This window comes from Macrotis lagotis, chromosome 1 (assembly GCF_037893015.1).
Source record: "Macrotis lagotis isolate mMagLag1 chromosome 1, bilby.v1.9.chrom.fasta, whole genome shotgun sequence".
NCBI classification, from domain to species: Eukaryota; Metazoa; Chordata; class Mammalia; order Peramelemorphia; family Peramelidae; genus Macrotis; species Macrotis lagotis.
The window spans coordinates 498,331,365-498,350,398 of NC_133658.1; the positions used below are offsets into that span (position 1 = coordinate 498,331,365).

Consider the following 19,034-nt stretch of genomic DNA (forward strand, 5'->3'; position numbering starts at 1 on the left):
TTTTCCTTTAGTGAGAAACTCCATTATTCCAAGATCTTGTGTGCTAATAAAACATAGCAGATTCAGGAAGGAGGTAGTCTTCCAAGTTTGTGGTTTAAGAGATTCTCCTCAGTAAATTCATACAAACTATGTTCCTTAGGCTTACAGAGTCAGTATAATCACCAAGAAAGACAGAGCTGAAAGAAGTGACTTCCATCCAGTAAGAGATCTTCAGGGTGAACATGGAATAAGATTCAAGTTCTCATTCATTCTTGTTAAATAAAATTGAGTTAATGACTATCAACACCCTTTGTGATAAAAAAAAAGGTAAAAGGGAAGATGAGAATTCTTGTAAAGTAACTTGAGATAAGCTATCATGTCCATTGTTGTTCTTGACTTCTCAAAAGTCACTTTGCCAATAAATAAAACTTTTGCAATATTATTACATTTTAAAATAAAATTAATATTAAAATAGATTTTTAAAAGAATCTCCCTTTTTTGGTACCAACACTAGTTGTAAGGAGTCATTTTAAGAAATTATTTTACAAAATGAGTGAAGGATTTCATCACTTCAAAAGGTTGAGAACCACTAACCTGTATGAACTAGGATACATGATAATAAAATGAAAGTTTTGTATTTGTAATATCATAAGACAAAAGATCTAAAGCTTGAAGAGTCACATGAGGCCATCTAGTTCAACTTCTCTTTGTTTTTAAACTAATTTGAAAACTGGGGATTCAGTGCCTTGCTCAAAGTCATAAAAGCAATAAGCATCAGAGGTAAAATCTTATTACAGAGTCAAAATTTGTTCCATTATATTATAAAGGAGTTACTTGCATTTTGTTTGTGAAAACTGAGATTGTTATTTGTATGTAAACTGAACATTTAATAGATTATTTTAATTATGAATATTTTCCTTTTATATATGATCTAAAAAATTAAAAAATCTCTCAATGATAAAATCATAAAACTTTACTTTAAATATGACTAAAGGTCAGTGAACCTTTGATCTTCTCCATGAGTATTCTGTTCAGTGATAGAGATCACAACCTATTCAACTTTCTCATCCTGAATTATTTATTGCTCATTTTTTACCATAAATCCTCAAGACAGGGTCCACCACAGAAGATAAGGAGAATCCATAAAGAATTATAAGGACCTCCTCTAGGTCTCTTAACATTTCATTAACCCGAGCTGCTTTAAATAGAGCAGTTTTAGTTGAATTATGAGGTTGAACGACTGTGAAAAGTTCAGAGGAGAGTGAGAGAAAAGGAACTGCAGGCACTGATTATAGATGGCCTCCTCAACTTTAGTCACAAAAAGGAGAATAGTGTTGGAATGAAATTCAGGAGCTTGGATATATCAAGTGAAAAAGTTCTTGAGGATGAAAGAAATATGAGTGTAGGCAGTAGGGAGATAGCCAGTAGACAGGGAAAGAGAAGAGAGGGAGGATGGTAGAGGACACAATCTGTTGGAAAAGGAAAGATAGAATGAGATCATTTGTGCTTGTAGAGGCAAAGAAAAAGTTCACCTCTTCATGGGAGACAGGGTAAAGGTGGAGATGGTGTCAGGAGGCATCAGTGTGATAAAAGAATGAGAAAAAAAGAGAGATCTCAGTGAAGTACTTCAATTTTTTCAATAATATTAGACATTTCTCAGTTGAGAGGGTGAAGAAAGGCAAGTTAAGGGGGTTGCCTCCATGAGGGGACTGGTCAAAATTATATAACATAAATTTTTAGAGACTCCAATCAGCATGGTTTTATGATTTTTCTCCCTCTTCATTTGGCAATATGTGAATAGGAACAAAGGTAAAAGATAGTAGAAGTAATTTAAGGATGAGCCTAGAGATTATCATTGAGACCATGGGAGCTGAGAAGATCTCCAAGCAAATAATAAAAGAAAATGGAGAACCCAGAGTATTTCCAGGACATCCACAGTTAATGGGCATGACTTGAATGAAGATCCAGTCAAGGAGATTGAGGAGTAGCCTTTCAATTTAGAGGAAAACCAGAAAAGAACAGAACAGTGTCAGGAAAACAGTAATTTTCAAGAAAAGTGTGATTAACAGGTTATGTAGAGATTAGAAAGAATTAGAACCGAACAAAAGGAATTTATTTTGTTAATTAAAAGATCATTGATGGGGCGGCTAAGTGACGTAGTGGATAAAGCACTGGCCTTGGAGTCAGGAGTACCTGGGTTCAAATCCGGTCTCAGACACTTAATAATTACCTAGCTGTGTGGCCTTGGGCAAGCCACTTAACCCCATTTGCCTTGCAAAAACCTAAAAAAAAAAAAAGATCATTGATAAGTGTCAAAGATAACAAAGTAGCAGGAAGAAGTACAGTATGCACCCCACAAAAAACTCTTTCAAACAAACTGAGAAAATGCAATATACTCTTTTTCTGGGATTCTGGTTGAATCTATTGTTGAATTACTTTCTGAAGTTTTATTCTTGTCCCAAAACATTTCTTCATTGTATTAGGTTTTTCTTTTTTTTTTTCTTTTCCTTCATCTTGTCTGCTTCTTGCTGTACTCCCAAGGAGAAACCACTGCTGAGGGAGAGGTTGCTATTGAAGAAAAGGTGTTTGGTAAGAGGGTGATGATTGCCCACACACACACACACATGCAAATATGCAACCTAAAGTTAGTTACAAGTTCCTCAATTCGAAACCTAATAGATGGGCAAGCCACTTAACCTCATTTGCCTTGCAAAAAAAAAAAAAAAACTAATAGAGGTCTTTTTTTTTTTTCATAGAACCCATGGTCCAGGACATGGAATTGGCAGGGTTGGGGAATGAGACTGAGGGAGAGAAGCAACTTATCAGGAAACTGATTGGGCTGTCACCCTCTGGACAACAGGGTTGTGCCTTTGAGTTTTTGGCAGACATTTTCTACCTTATCATTGCTGAGATTCTATCCCTCCCCTTTTGTAACATTCCAGATTCTTTAATTCCTACCACCCTCACTCAACCTTTGCTTTATCCTGGTGGAGCAAGAGAATTAATGACTTAATGGCAACAACATAGCTATGGTGAAAGTCAAAATTCAGGGGTCTCTAGGACATGTTTCAAGGGTTACTTGCTGAGGCTAAGTGCTGATTCTTCCTACCCTGCCCTCTGCTTCATCACCTGGTGACATGTTTATTGATTGATTTATTAAAATAAAGGAATTCCAAGCAATCCTGATGAAAAAACAAGAGTTGTATAGAAACCTTGAGGTCTAATAGAAGAATTAAGAGAAATAGAAAAAAAAGTAAATAGGAATAAACAATGAAATATAAGTAAACAAGGATGAACTGCTTATATTCTAATATAGGGAAATGATATATCTGTTTTCCAGAAATACTATCATTGTGGGGGGCCTGGTGAGAATCTTTGTAGAAGGAAGTCAGGGAGTCTCTTTTTAAGAATAAGGGAAAGAGGATTATACTAGAAGACTTTATCTTAGGAAGGAGAAAAGTCAGCTTTTCATGTAAGAGATGGATGAAGAAAATAGTGGTTATTATCTGAGAGATATGAGATGAGGAAGAGGGGAAAAGATGGTGCTCTTTTTGAATGGCTTCAGTTTTTTTCAGTGAAATATGAGGCAAGGTTCTCAAATGGAAAGGAAGGAGGAGGAGGAGCCATGGAAGCTTTGAGGAGGTGATGAGTGAGGTTTGTTGCAATGAAAGCCTAGTTAAAATAATGTAATAAAAACTTTTAGAGGATCCAATTATATATATATATTTTCATAATTTTTCTATCTTTGTTCAGCAGCACATGAGTAATACTAAAGGCAGCAGATGAAGGGAATAGTCCAAGGCTGAGTCTTTGCAAAGCAAGATCATTTCTGAGATAAAGAGGTTAGAAACTCAAGAAATATGAACAGTGTAAAGTTGACCTGGTTCCCAAGATGGGAAGGGAAAAAATCCATGCCTATGTAGGAATGATAACTGATGAAAGAATTTCAGGAAGGGATTATAAATCATTAAGGATAGCAACAAGGAGAAAGAGAGATGGAAATAATAACAGCCTGGTGGTTTTTTTTAAATCAGATAAGGGAATTTTAGAGTCCAAGAACATGGAGTAGGACACTTGATGATTGCAAAATCAACAATATGAACATCTCTAAGTATAGTGAGATGGGATGGAGGAATAGATCCTTGGAAATGAATAGGTTAAAAATCTGGGGGTATAGGGTATTAGTAGAAGTATTAGTTATATTGAAGCCCTCTAGTGTGAGGGCAAAATGAGAGAGAGAAGATGAAAGACTATGAGCCAAACATAGACCTTTTTTCTTTTAGGTTTTTTTCTCAAGGCAAACGGGGTTAAGTGGCTTGCCGAAGGCCACACAGCTAGGTAATTATTAAGTGTCTGAGACCAGATTTGAACCCAGGTACTCCTGACTCCAGGGCCAGTGCTTTATCCACTGCACCACCTAGCTGCCCCTATATTGAACTTTTTAAAAAAAAGCAGTGTGGGGGTGATGTTCAACCTTGATGGACTTGCTTGTTCCATCAGTGCAACAATCAGGGACAGTTTTGGGCTGTCTGCAATGGAGAATATCATCTGTATCCAGATAAAGAGCCATGAAGTTTGAACAAAGTTCAAGGACTATTCCTCCTAATTTAGAAAAAAACAGATATCTTATTGTCTGATCTTGTTATCTCATATACTTTTTGTTTCTTCCTTAAGGATATGATTTCTCTCTCATCACACTCAATTTGGATCAATGTACAACATGGAAACAAAGTAAAGACTGACAGATTGCTTTCCGTGGGGGGGGGGGAGTAAGATTGGGGAAAAATTGTAAAACTCAGATAAAATCTTTAAATAAAAAATAAAAAAGAAGTGTTCTTGAGCTTGATGGATAAGTACCAGAATCTTGCTTTAGAAATAAAGATGGATTTAAAAGAAACTAATAAATATAGATCAAAGGAGGGGAGAAGTAGAAGTACTTATAAAGTACTAAGTTACAGGTCATGTGCTAAGTACTTATAATTATTATCTCATTTCATACTCAAAACAACTCTGAAATGTGTACTATTATCCCAATTTTACAGAAACTGAGGTGGACATAGGTTAATTGACTTGCACAGTGTCACACAACTACTTATTTCTGAGACTGGATTTGAACTCAGGTTGTACTGACTCCAAAAATCTATCACCAGATGCTCCTAGGAGGAAAGTTTATTGAGTGATGAGGGTAGGATAACCTAGAAGTGACAGTGGAAAGCTAGGGGTATGCCAATTTCTCCACCTAGACCAAAAAATTGAGATAGTTTTGTTTGCTTTTTTGCTTATACCTTGAGTATGTTTTTTTCTCCCTCTCTTATTGTATTGCTATTGCCAGTATTTCTAGAACTATGCAAAATAGTAGTAGGGAAAGCATATACCCTTCCTCTACTCCTTTGCTAGGCATATACCTCCAAGGGGCCCCACATAGATAAAATATTTATTTTTGTATTGTCAAAGAACCAGAAATAAAGTAGAAATACATCCATTAGGGAATGGTTAAATAAATTACAGTAGTACATGAGTGTAATGAAGTCAATATGCTATATGAAATTATGAAAATGATGAATAAAAATAAGCATGACTCATATGAACAGAAGTTCCAGATCCAAGAAAGAAGTGTCTACAGCAGTGAAAATTAGCAAAACAATAAGACGAGATCTAAAGAGACACCTAGCCCCAGTTCTTTGCTATTGAGGAGAGATTAGTAATATGAGATATTGCACAAATCAGTCTTATGAATATGTTGCTTAGATTTGCTGGATTGTTTTGGAGGCACTTTTTTTTTTTCTTTATTGTAAGGGATAGTTTTAGGGAGAGGGGAAATTCAATGAGAAATATAACTGATGTAATATTTTTTTTTTAGTTTTTGCAAGGCAATGGGGTTAAGTGGCTTGCTCAAGGCCACACAGCTAGGTAATTATTGTTAAGTGTCTGAGGCCGGAGTTGAACAGTGGTACTCCTGACTCCAGGGCCGATTTTCTATCCACTGTGCCACCTAGCCGTCCCAATTGATGTAATATTAAAAATAGCTTTATTTAAACTACAAGAACCAGCATGTGTGTCTGATTAGATTTATTGAAATCTTACTAATCAAAACAACCCAACCCTTAAGTGGGAATTCAAGTTCATTCCAGATTTAATCTCTGGAGGTCTTGGGCAATAGCACCAACAGGTTGAAAATTGGCCAAAGTGAAAGAGTTTGATCTTGAAGCTAATTATAACATGGTGTCATTTGGGCTAAGAAATCTCTCTCCAGGGAAAGAAATGAAATTTTATGTAATATAATTGAATCCTATATGGTTTGTCCTTTCAGATCACAATGCATATGGATTCTCTACTCCAAGAAACCATCAAGTTGTTACAGCAATAGAATTTCAAGGTATAGTGTATTTTGACTAACTTATATAAGGATTGTTATCTTTTATTATCAAATGAGAATGATGTTAATGACATTCTTTCCTTTCCTGACTTAAACTAGGTTTTCATGGTCTTTACTCCCTATTCAGGATTAGTGATTTCAAAGTATGCAGAGGCTTATGGAATTTTTTGCCAGTGATTCATTACCAACCCAAATTAAAGGACATAAAAATCTTGATTGATTGTATAATTGATAACTGATGATAGTGAGTTGATAGTCCATTGACAGGATAGTGTTGTCTGATGCAAAATTTCTCTTCTCTAAAAATGATAAACTAATTTGACTCAAATGATACTTTTAACAACAGGCATCTTGCTTAAACTATTGGAAAGACTTGATGAAAAGCCACAAAATGCTAAGGGAAACTCTTAATCTATCCAAGCCTTCTGTCTGATGACTTAGTGCATTTTCTGTCAATTCAACACATTTTTATATAAATATAGAGTCACAAGAGTGGAAAAAATGTCATGGGTTTTGGTGATAATAAGAATAATATCTAATCCTTTTTTTTTCCTGAGGCTAAGTGATCTTAGTAGATGTAAGAGACTTCAAGTCATAAAATCTTGCCACTGGTTAGCACCTTAGGGATCATTTAGTTGAGTTCCTTTTTAAAGATGAGGAAACTGAGACATAGGGAAGCTAACTTTAATTTATTAGTTTATTAATATACTACTAATAATTAGTATATTATTATACTGAAAGAATGTGGATTTTGATAGTTAAGGGATAAATTTATGTGACTTGGGGAGCTCAAAAGAAGAGTAAATAAATGGGAATTTTGAAAGAGGATGATTGGTGGTGGGAAATGGACCCAAGAGAGAGAGGTTATAGGCACACAAAATAAAAGGCTTTGCCTGCTTTGTGCAACTGAAAATAATTTCTCCATTGTTACAGCTGCTGATCTGTTACAGTTGCCATCTATAATAAGCAGATTTTCCTTCCATATACTCTTGATTTATTTGGATAAAATTTAAAAATTTTAAAAATATTTATTTATTTCATTTTTCTGAAAATTAGTAAAATTATTATTTTTATTTTAGAAAATTGATAAATTATACTTCTGTATACGAATAAAGGATTAAATAAATGTTGAAAGATAATGTCAAAGATAACAAGAGCTTCTAATTTCAATCATAATGGTTTATTTTTTGCTATTATAGCCACTTTATTTTCCACATTATTTCTCATTGCAAATAACCAAGATACTTAGTAAAATAATACAATATTTTCTTAATTTCCAGATCTTTTCTTCCTTTGGCCATCTTCTTTGTTGCTACTACAGCTTATCTTTTATCTCACAAAGTTCAAATAATAGTTAATTGCTGCCTTTTGTTTAATGCTCTGATTTCATGTCTCTTCCCTTAACAATGCTATTAACAGAATGAAATTCAAATAATTGATAATAGCATCAAGTCTTTAAAATTTAGAAAAGGCAAATACAGAAAGTGTTTAGCTTCTGAATATATTTAAATGCCTTGTTCAATTCAGTTAAATTAATTTCATTAACTGAGAATATATGTTCTGGTTCTGATGAGTCTTCTGAATATATTACTTTGAATGTATTTAATTTGTCTGCAACTTAGTTTTATATTATGCAATCTGAGGAAAAAATTTTGATTTAAGTTGGCAATATAAAAGTAAAAAGTTAGGTATAAATTCAAGAAGAATGGATATGTATAATGTTTCCATATATTTAGCTACTGAATGAAATTATGTTCTTTGGTTTTGTTTGATTTGGGGGAATTTTTTTTTTGCAAGGTAATGGGGTTAAGTGTCTTGCCCAAAGTCAGACAGCTAGGTAATTATTATTACCCGTCTAAGGCAGGATTTGACCTCAGGTCTTCCTGACTCCAAGGCTGGTGTTCTATTCACTGCACTACCTGGATGCCCCATTTTGTTTGATTTTTTAAAAAAATTATTCTTTATGTATTTTAAATATTCTTTTATTTTTAAAATTTTGAGTACCAAATTCTCTTCCTCCCTCCCATTTCATCCCACCCACCCACCCACTGAGAAGGCAAGCAATATGATACCAATTGTATATTTGAAATCATGTAAAATGATTTCCATGTTAGCCATATTGAAAAAAAGCAAGAAAAATAAAGAAAATTATATTTCAATTTGCATCCAAGATTCAGAAGTTTGTTCATTGGAAGTAGAAAGCATTTTTTCATTATGATTCCTTTGAAATTGTCTTGAATCATTGTATTGATCAGAGTAGCCAACTCTTTGACAGTTTATCATTATTACAACATTGCTGTTACTGTGCATAATGGTCTCCTAGTTTTGTTCACTTCATTTTGCATAGGTTTACATCTTTCCCGTCTTTGTTTAAAGCATCCTCTTTGCAATCTTTTATAGAACAATATTATTCCATCATAATCATCTACCACAACTTGTTCAGTCATTCCCCTATTAATGGATATCCCCTTACTTTCCAATTCTTTGATACCACAAAAAGAGCTACCATAAATTTTTTTTTTATTTTTTGCAAGAAATGGGGTTAAGTGACTTGCCCAAAGCAATTATCATCTGAGGTCAAATTTGAACTCAGGGACTCCTAACTCTAGAACTGGTGCTCTATCCATTGTACCACCTAGCTGCCCCTACCATAAAATTTTTTAAAATATCAATATTATAATATATAATACATATACATACTTTTCCTCACTTTTGGGGGGATGGTGAAGTGATTGGGGTTAAGTGACTTGCCAAGGGTCACACAGCTAGTAAGTATCTGGGGTCAATTTGAACTTAGGTCCTCCTGCTACAGGGCTGGTGCTCTATACACTGAGCCACTCAGCTGCCCATTCTTTTCCTTTTCCTCTGATCTCTTTAGGGTACAGGCCTACCAGTGGTATTGTTGGTCAAAAGTTATACACAATTTTATAACCCTTTGGAAATATTTCCAGAATGTTGGACTTGTTTACAACTCCACCAAAAGTTCATTAGTGTATTCTTCCCTCATCCCCTCCAGCATTTCTCATTTTTAATATCATATTACTTGCCTTCTCAGTGGGGGGAGAGGGGAGGGGGAGTAGGGGTGGAGTTGGAGGGAAAAAGAGAATTTGTTACTCAAAATTTTAAAAAGAAAAGATATTAAAATACATAAATTTTTTTAAAATAACAAACCAAAAGACCAACGAATGTAATTTTTTATTCATTAGCCATTTCTATAAGATACAGACAATTACAATAAAGAGCTGGAGAAGAATCTAACGTGTTTCAGATTAAATAAAAAGGCAAAGGTAGCATATGTGATGTTTGACAAAGCAAAAGCAAAAAAATTTAGTCATTTTTCAGTTGTGTCTGACTCCTTTTGGGATTTTCTTGGCAAAGAAAAAATTACCCATTTCCTTCTCTAGCTTATTTTACAGATAAGAAATTCAGGAAAACAGGGTTAAGAGTTTTGCCTGGGTTCACATACTTAGTAAGTGTCTTAGGCAAGATTTGAAACACAAAGATGAGTCTTCCTGACTCCAGGTTCAGCACTCTGTCCACTACACCACCTAGCTACTCCTCTAAGCAAAAATAGATTTAAATAAAAGAGAAAATCTGGGAAATTGTATTTTGCTAAAAAAGTAACAAAGAAAATGAAGTAATATCAAAAAGTTTTACAAATTTTTTTGATAAAGACTTCATTTCTCAAATATATGAGTATAGATCTTAGTTATATGTATAGGCATAAGAATAATTTTCTAATTGATAAATGATTAAAGGATATCACTGACAGTTTTTAGAAGGAATCAAAACTATCTATAATCATACAAAAATACCATGAATCACTATAGATTAAAGAGATACAAATTAATTAAACTTTATATTAAAATTGGATTCTATTTACCCTGGGGTGGGGTGGCCCTATGTCAAGCTTCAGACTTTTCTATGCTGCTATTTTCAGACCCATTTCTGGGGATCTGCAACTTCTGTGCTTCCAAGATAGTGTGATCCTAGGAAAGGTTATGGTCACTTCTTTCCTGGTCTGTGCTCTGATCTTTATCAGTGAAGGTCACCTGGCTCCTGCAATTTTCCATTTGGTTCTATGTCCAGGGTCACTGTTTCCTTGTAACTAACTCTCAGTATTCCTTTCTGCCCTGAAACTGTGTCCCAAAACTTTATATGAACAGTAGAGTTGTTGCCCAGAGCCAGCAAAGGATCCCTTGGAATCTCTTCCTGAGCAAGGGTCTGACCCCTTCACTGATAGTATCCAAAACTTGGTAGTGTCCAAAGCTGCTACTCTTGCTGCTGTGCCCAACAAATTTACTCCCCGAATTTATAGACTTCTGCTTATCTCTTAAATTTTATTAGAGTAGAAAAAAAATCTCTCCCCAACTTTTTGATGGTTCTGCTATTCTAAATTTTGATTTGAGGCATTATTTTAAAGTTGTTTGGATGGGCATGTTGAGAGAGTTCATCTGGGTAGCGGTCCCTAATCTGCCATCTTGGCTTTACATGAGATTATATTGTTAAAGAATTAATTAATGAATAGCTAGAAATGCCAGAATAAGACTATTTTCATTAAAAAAAAAACCAGGGTTACTAAACTAATAATACAATGAAATGCTAACTACAGAGTATTTAAACTCTATCAAGTCATTTGATTAATTTTCTCATTCTATTCCTATGGAGATGATGGATATATATATATATATATATATATATATATGAAAATAATACAGTTATAGTAATTCAAAACTTGTTGAATGGCTGGACTCAATGTCATCTTGGCAGGAGCTCTCCACTGGAGATCCTAGGACTTGGACTTATGCTTTTGTTATTATTTTTATGAGGCAATGGAGTTAAGTGATTTGTTCAAAGTCATACAGCTGGTAAGTATCAAGTGTCTGAGGCTGGATTTGAACTCAGATCCTCCTGACTCTAGGGTCAGTTCTCTATCCACTGTTCTACTTAGCTGCCCCTGGGCTTACGCTTTTTTTTGCTTTTAACATTTTCATTATTGATATATAGTATATTTATATATATCCCAAAGTTGAAAGAGATAGCTAATATGGAATGACAGGATGACTCAATTAAACAATCCACAAAGAATTATTAAGATCTTGATAGGTTAGAAGACTGAGCAAAATCTAATAAGATGAAAATCAACATGGATGAATGTAAAATGTTATGCCTCAGTCCAACATATTAAAAGTTCAGAGTAGGATTAGACAGAGTTAAGATAAAAGAACAGGGGCCGCTAGGTGTCACAGTGGATAAAGCACCAGCCCTGGAGTCAGGAGTACCTGGGTTCAAATCCAGTCTCAGACACTTAATAATTACCTAGCTGTGTAGCCTTGGGCAAGCCACTTAACCCCATTTGCCTTGCAAAAACCTAAAAAAAAAAAAAGATAGCAGAACAGCAGGGACACAGCAAGCTCCTCTCACAAAAGGTCTCCAAACACAAAACTGTATAAAATGTTATTGGGAAGGGAGGAGGGGAAATAGATCATAATGAATGAAATAGAGAACTTTTTAAGTATTCCTCATTAAAATACCAGAGATATAGAAACTTTGAAGTTTAAATATGGTAGTTACTCTGTTTACATTCTAATAGAGAGAGAGATAATACTCTGAACCCTATCATCATCAAGCATCATAAAGGGAGCCTAATTAGAGTAGACTTGTGCAGGCCTTGCTATGTATTGATCTTAAAAGAAAAATGGAAAGAAAAGGAGGGGAATAAATACATTGATTGGAGGGGAGGAAGAGAAAGAAAATCAATGGAAGTTTAGGGGAAAATAGGTTATCTTACATAATCAAGATACATAAATTTATATAAAGGAAGAAATGGTTGAAGGTCTGGGTGCTACTTGACCCTCACTCTCATCTGAGCTGGTCAAAGGAGAAGTAAATATACACTTATGCACACAATTGTATACAAAAATACATTTCCCTCAACAAGTAATAGGAGGGACAGGTGAGAAAGAAAAAGGAGTAATTTGGATGAGGCTATAGTAAGGGATGATTAGTCCTAAGTAAAATAAACTCTAAGGATGTCCTAAAATATTTATGATTGTTTTTCAACCACAGCATTAGACATTTAGGGGTGCCTGTCAGTTGGGGAATATTGAGAAAAGAATTGAAGAATTTGTGGTAATAATGTGATGGAATTATTATTGTGCTGTAAGAAGTGATGAAAAGGAAAAGTTCAGAGAAACTTGGGAAAATTTGTTGAATTGATTGGAGTGAAGTAAGCAGAACCAGGAAAATAATGTATACAAATCTCACAATACTGTAAAGTTGAAAATCTTTGAAAGATTTAGGAACTTTGATCAATGTAATGATGCCAGAGGAATAATGATGAAACATTCTATCCAACTTCTGATAGAGAGTTTTAAAGGACTCAGAATGTAGAATGATATATTTTTTTAAATGTGGCCAGTGCAAAATTATGATTTGTTTGACCATATATGCTTGAAACAACATTTTGTTTTTTCTTTCTTCCTCAGTTGGAGAAAAGGGCATAGTAGTGAGAGAAGGTAAATTTGGGGGTTTTTTAAAAAAAAGATTTAGTTTGGAAGAGGCATGATTACATAGAAATTTGTTTTAAGAACTATCTTTGAGTAGAAAGAAAATAATATGAGTCAATGTTTGTAATAATAATCTTATAACATTTATAATAATAACCTTAGGTTCTATTAAGAGATACATAAATAACCAGGCATAAGAAAATGTTAGTCCCTCTGTATTCTGTGCTTGTCTATCCATAGTTTTAGTAGTGTTTTAAGTTTTAGGTGCTTTAGGATGGATTCCAGTGCATCAAGTCTCCCAGAGAAGAGGGCAAATCAAGATGCTAAAGTATCTAAGTAATATAAGGAATAATTGGGCAGCTAGGTGGTGCAGTGGATAGAGCACTGGCCCTGGAGTCAGGAGTACCTGAGTTCAAATACGACCTCAGACACTTAATAATTGCCTAGCTGTGTGGCCTTGGGCAAGCCACTTAACCCCATTGGCTTGCAAAAACTGTGTGTGTGTGTGTGTGTGTGTGTGTGTGTGTGTGTGTGTGTGTGTGTGTGTGTATGGAGTAATTGAAGGAAATTAGGAAATTTAGCCTCGGGAATGTAGCCTGGGGAATGTAGCCTGGGGAAAAGGAGACTCATGGAAACTCTGATAGGTGTCTTCAGATATTTGAAGGACTGTCATGGAAGAAAGATTAGGCCTGTTCTTCTTGAACCCTAGATAGGTAAACTAGGAACAAGGCAGGGAAATTATCAAGATGCTAATTTGAGATGAATGTAAGAAAAATTTTCTAATAATTTGATATATCCAAAAGTGTAATGGGCTGCCTCAGAGGTGGTGAGTTCCCCCTCATTGGAATTCTTCAAGTTAAGTCATATTGAAAGTTCTTTTTTGGGTGTGGGTCAGACAAAGTGGCTGTTAAACTCTCATCTCAAAAATTCTGAAATTCTATTCCTAGTTTTCCATAGTGACAGACAGGAATTACCATTCCTGAATGCAAATGAATAATGTTTCTTGGAAATTAATTCAGTCATTTGAGAGAAACAACTTGGTATGTGTTTCTATCTTGATTGCTTTTCATCTGAACAAATACATTTTATCCCACTGCTCTGATCTGTTGCGATCATCATTGCATGCTATTTGTTCACAAAGGCATGTGAAGTATTTGGGAGAGCAATGTCAAATATATCTGAAATATATTTGTCTAGGAAGAGTTTTTCACATAGAGGGAGCATTTTCTTTTTAGAACAAAGAAACTATAATAAGAAAGAGAAATTCTTTACTTGGCAGAGGTGACAGGATGAGTTTAGGAGGAATTAGAATAGAAATGAGGTTGGAAGCTAAAGTTGAGTGTGAGTACATGACAAGAATAATCCTTGATCTTGAACATTTCTCTTTTCATAGTCACCCAAATTCTTGCACAGAACTTATGATTCTAGTATTTCTACCTTTTTTTCTGCAAAATCTTATTTTTATGAATGTTTTTATTCCTTCTACCTCTCTTAGAGACACATCCATATGAAAAAAAGTATTTTTAAGAGATGGAAAAGTAGGAATACCTAATTGATACATGGAAAAATCTGAAAAAATAGTTTAATGTGTAACATTGGTGGACCTACCATCTCCACAAGGGGATAGGTTGGGGTTGTCTTCTCACATGTCTTCATTAGAGTCCCACTTGATCTTTATAATTTTGCTACCTTTCATTGTTGTTATCATTCTTTTCATTTATATTTTTGTAGTTACTATATACATTGCTTCCTTCTTTCTGCCTACTTGACTCTATACATTCAACTAGATCTTTCCATATTTTATATTTCTCAAATACATCATTTCATACAGTACACTAGTGGTCTGTCATATCATGCAACATAGTTTCTTTAGCCATTCTCCAATTAATTGGCATCTTATTTATTTTTGATTCTTAGCTGGTACAAAAAGTGTTGCTATAAATAGTTTGAAGAATATGGACACTTTTTTTTCTTTTGAATATTATTATTATCCTAATTCTTTGAGATAGAAGCTCAGGGGTAGAGTCTCTTATTCAAAAGATATGAATATTTTAATCATTTTATTTCTATAATTCTAAATTACTTTTCAAAATGGCTTTATTATTTCACAGCTTCATCAGCAATATCTTAGTATGCTTATATTTCCACCAGCTCACCATTCCATAAAGATTATGTCTATATTAAGGCTAAAGATACAAAAAGAGGCAAAAGACAATCTCTGCATTCAGGGAAATTATAATCTGATGGAAGAGGTAACATGCAAATAAATATATAAAGGGCAAATTATGTACAGGATAAATAGAAAATAGTTAAAAGAAGGAAATCATTGGAATTAAGAGGGGCTGGAGAAGGCTTCCTGTTGGCACTGCTTAACCATTATTTTCTAATTGTATTTGCATAATTTCTCTATGTGTCTTGGCAGGTAGACTCCTAGATAGTTTATAAATTCCATGGTTCTTTTGAATGAGATTTCTCTTTCTGCTTCTTCTGACTATATTTAATTTTTTTAAATTCTGTACTTAACAAACACCAAATAAAATTGGTCTATGGAGGACAGAATAAGAATATTGTATGTGATACTACAAATGTCTATTATATAGACATTTAAGTATATAATCAAGATAACATGTAACTTTCAAAGCTGTCCTGTTATTTGTGATTGTTTCTGAATTTCTTTGAATTCTCTTCTTTTGATTTTTAAAAATCTATTTCATTGTCTCTCCCACCTCCTCACCCAAATCAAAAGTTGAGTCAATAAGCATTTATTAAGAACTTACTGTGTGCCATTCATTGTACTATGGTCTAGAGACAAAAAGAAAGGTAAAAACAGCCCCTGCTTTCACAGAGCTCACAATCTAATAGAAAACAACATGAAAACAACTATATACAAATAAATTATATGCAGGATAAATTGGATGTAATCAACAGAGAGAAGGCACTACATTAAGGGGGAATCAAAAGATCTGTTGCAGAAAATGGAATTTTAACTGATCCCTGAAAGAAACCAGGGAAACCAAGAGGTGGAGATTAGAAAGGAAAGAATTTCAACAATTGGAGACTCAGTGTATATAAGGATTGGAAGGGTGGGGAGGAATAAGATAGAGAAAAATTGGAAACATAATGTCTTTAAAACCAAACAAAGGATATATGATTCTTGAAAAAACAGAGTTTTATTGAATAAGTCAAATGTACCAAAACAATGTCCTTGTAACAAATAAATATTGTCAAGAAAAACAAATTCCCTTACAGGATATGTCCAAAAATATATGTCTTTGCATTTTGTGTTTATCACTTCTCTTTCAGGAGATGGATAGTATGCTTTTTCACTCAGAACATAGTTATTCATTGCATTGATCAGAATTCTGAAGTCTTTCAAAGTTCCTTCTTTTGATGCTGTTATTGTTATTCTCCTGGTTCTGTTCATTTCACTCGTAATCAGTTCATGAGTCTTTCCAGGTGTTTCTGAAACTTTTGTCATTTCTTGCAAGTACTATAATAATATTCCATTAGATACATTTTATCACTATTTGTGTAGGCATTTACTAATTAATAGCTACTCTGTTATTTTCTAGTTCTCTGACAATACAAAAAAAAACCTGCTTCAAATTTTATATTTGAGTTAAGGTTCTATAACAATGAGAATGGCTCAGAAAGAGATCAATGGTGGAACTGGATGTGATTTGGCATTTTATTCTTTTTTTCTTTATTTAATATTTATTTATTCTCATTTTGTAAAAATAATGTTTTTATACATTAATAAAATATTCTTGTTTAAGAGTAAACAAAATACCCCCTCCCCCCCAAAAATTATAGACTCGCTTGAGCAATAAAGGAAAGGGGAGAAAAAAATTAAAATTAAAATTAAAAAATAACAGTAATAATTGTAGCTGTGGCCAGGTGGCACAGTGGACGGAGCATCAGCCCTGGAGCCAGGAGCACCTGAGCCCGTATCCGGCCCCATACACCCAACAATCACCCAGCTGTGTGACATGCAAGCCACCCCAACCCCACTGCCCTGCAAAAACCAAAAAAAAAAAAAAAAAAGCCCAAAATAAAATAAAATAGTAGTAATAGTAGGGGCAGCTGGGTGGTGGACAGAGTACTGGCCCTTGAGCCAGGAGCAACCGGGTCCAAATCCGGCCTCAGACACACATTGATCACCCTGCTATGCGGCCCCAGGCAGGCTGCCCAGCCCCATTTGCCCTGCACCCCCCAAAAAATAATAATAATAAAAAATGTGCTTCAGTCTGTGTTCCAACACCAACAATTCTGTCATGGGTGGCTCACATTCTTTATGGTAAGTCCATCACAAAATTTACTTCCATATTTTTCCACTGTTGCCATTGCTGATCACAACTCCCTCCTTTTGTATTTGTCCACTTTCGTGTACTATATTTTCTCTCTCCTTTCACTCTGACTCTACTGTAGGGTAGCTGAGTGGCACAGCAGACAGATCCCTGGCCCTGGGGCCAAGAGGCCCCAAGCCCCCCCACCCACCCCTTAGGTTAGGCCCAGCATCCACCTGGCCCTATGGTCCTGGGCAGGCCATCCAATCCCAGCCCCTTGCAAGAAGTAAAAAAGAAAATGTGTTATATCTGACCACTCTCCCCCCATGGTCCATCCGCTCCTCCTTCATTCACATTCCCCCCTTCCCCCTGTTCCCCCCTCCTTCTTACTCCAGATGTCTATACCCCATTGAGTAAATATGCTGTTTCCTCTCCTAGCCACCTCTGATGAGAGCAAAGATTCCCTCATTCCCCCTTGCCTTCCCCCTTCCATATCTTTGCAATAGCTCATTGTAATAAAGAAAAATCTTATTATATGAAATATCTTGGCTTATTCCCCCTCTCCTTTTTCTTTCTCCTATTACATTTCCCTTTTTTCTTTTGACTCCATTGTTACACCATATTTTATCTTCAAATTCAGCTTTCTCCTGTGCTTCATCTATAAAATCTCCTTCTACCTGCTCTGTTAATTGAGAAGGTTCATATGAGTATTATCAGTGTCATTTTTCTATGCAGGAATACATGCAGTTCATCATCATTAAGTCCCTTATATTTTCCCCTTTTCCTCCAATCTCTATGCTTCACCTGAGTCCTGTATTTGAAGATCAAACCTTTTGTTCAGCTCTGGACATTCCAACAGGAACATTTGAAATTCCCCTGGTTCATTGAAAGTCCATCTTCTTCCCTGGAAGAGGACATTAAGTTTTGCTGGGTAGTTGATTCTCGGTTGCATTCTATGCTCTTTTGCCTTCTGGTATATTATATTCCAAGCCCTATAAGCTTTTAATGTAGTTGCTGCTAAGTCCTGTGAGATCCTGATTGCAGCTCCATGGTATTTTAATTGTGTCCTTCTGGCTGCTTGTAATATTTTCTCTTTGACTTGGGAGTTCTGGAACTTGGCTATAATATTCCTGGATCTCTTTCTCGGGGGGATCGGTGGATTCTCTCCGTTTCTATTTTGCCCTCTGCTTCTAGGATATCAGGGCAATTTTCCTGTAGTAATTCTTTGAAATTGATGTCAAGGCTCTTTTCCTGATCATGACTTTCAGGTTTTCCAATAATTTTTAAATTAACTTTCCTAAATCTGTTTTCCATATCAGTTGTTTTTTCAATGAGATGTTTCACATTTTCTACTAATTTTTCATTCTTTTGGTTTTGAAGTATTGAGTCCTGATTTCTCATAAATTCAGCAATCTCCCTGAGTTCTATTCTTTGTCTGAAGGATTTATTTTCCTCAGAGAGCTTTCTTATCTCTTTTGCCATCTGGCCAATTCTGTTTTTTAAAGCTTTCTTCTCCTCAATAACTCTGAACTGTTTTATCCATTTGACCTAAGCTGGTTTTTAGTATGCTATTTTCTTCAGCATTTTTTTTGATTTCCTTCACTAAGCTGCTGACTTCATTTTCATGTTTTTCCTGCATCTCTCTCATTTCTTTTCCCAGGTTTTTCTTCTCTCTCCCTCATTTGATTTTCAAAGTCTTTTTTGAGCTCTGTCATAGCCTGAGCCCAATTACTGTTTTTCTTGGAGGCTTTAGATGCAGGAGCTTGTGCTTCCTCATCTACAGACTGAGTATTTTGATCCTTCTTGGGCTCACAGGCAAAAATATTTCTCAATGGTGTTCCTCTTGTTTCTCTGCTTGCTCATTTTCCCAGCCTAAGCCTGGTT

General features: G+C 35.0%; 1 protein-coding gene across 7 annotated transcripts in view; it reads left to right on the plus strand.

The window, feature by feature from the left end:
* JAM2 (junctional adhesion molecule 2) overlaps positions 1–19,034 on the plus strand; it is a 127,324-nt gene that overhangs the window by 15,975 nt on the left and 92,315 nt on the right. For all 7 annotated transcript variants that reach the window (XM_074213926.1, XM_074213929.1, XM_074213928.1 and 4 more), the window contains exon 2: positions 6,290–6,355. In XM_074213926.1, coding sequence (XP_074070027.1) covers positions 6,290–6,355 — 66 coding nt within the window. The remainder of the gene's footprint in view (positions 1–6,289; positions 6,356–19,034) is intronic.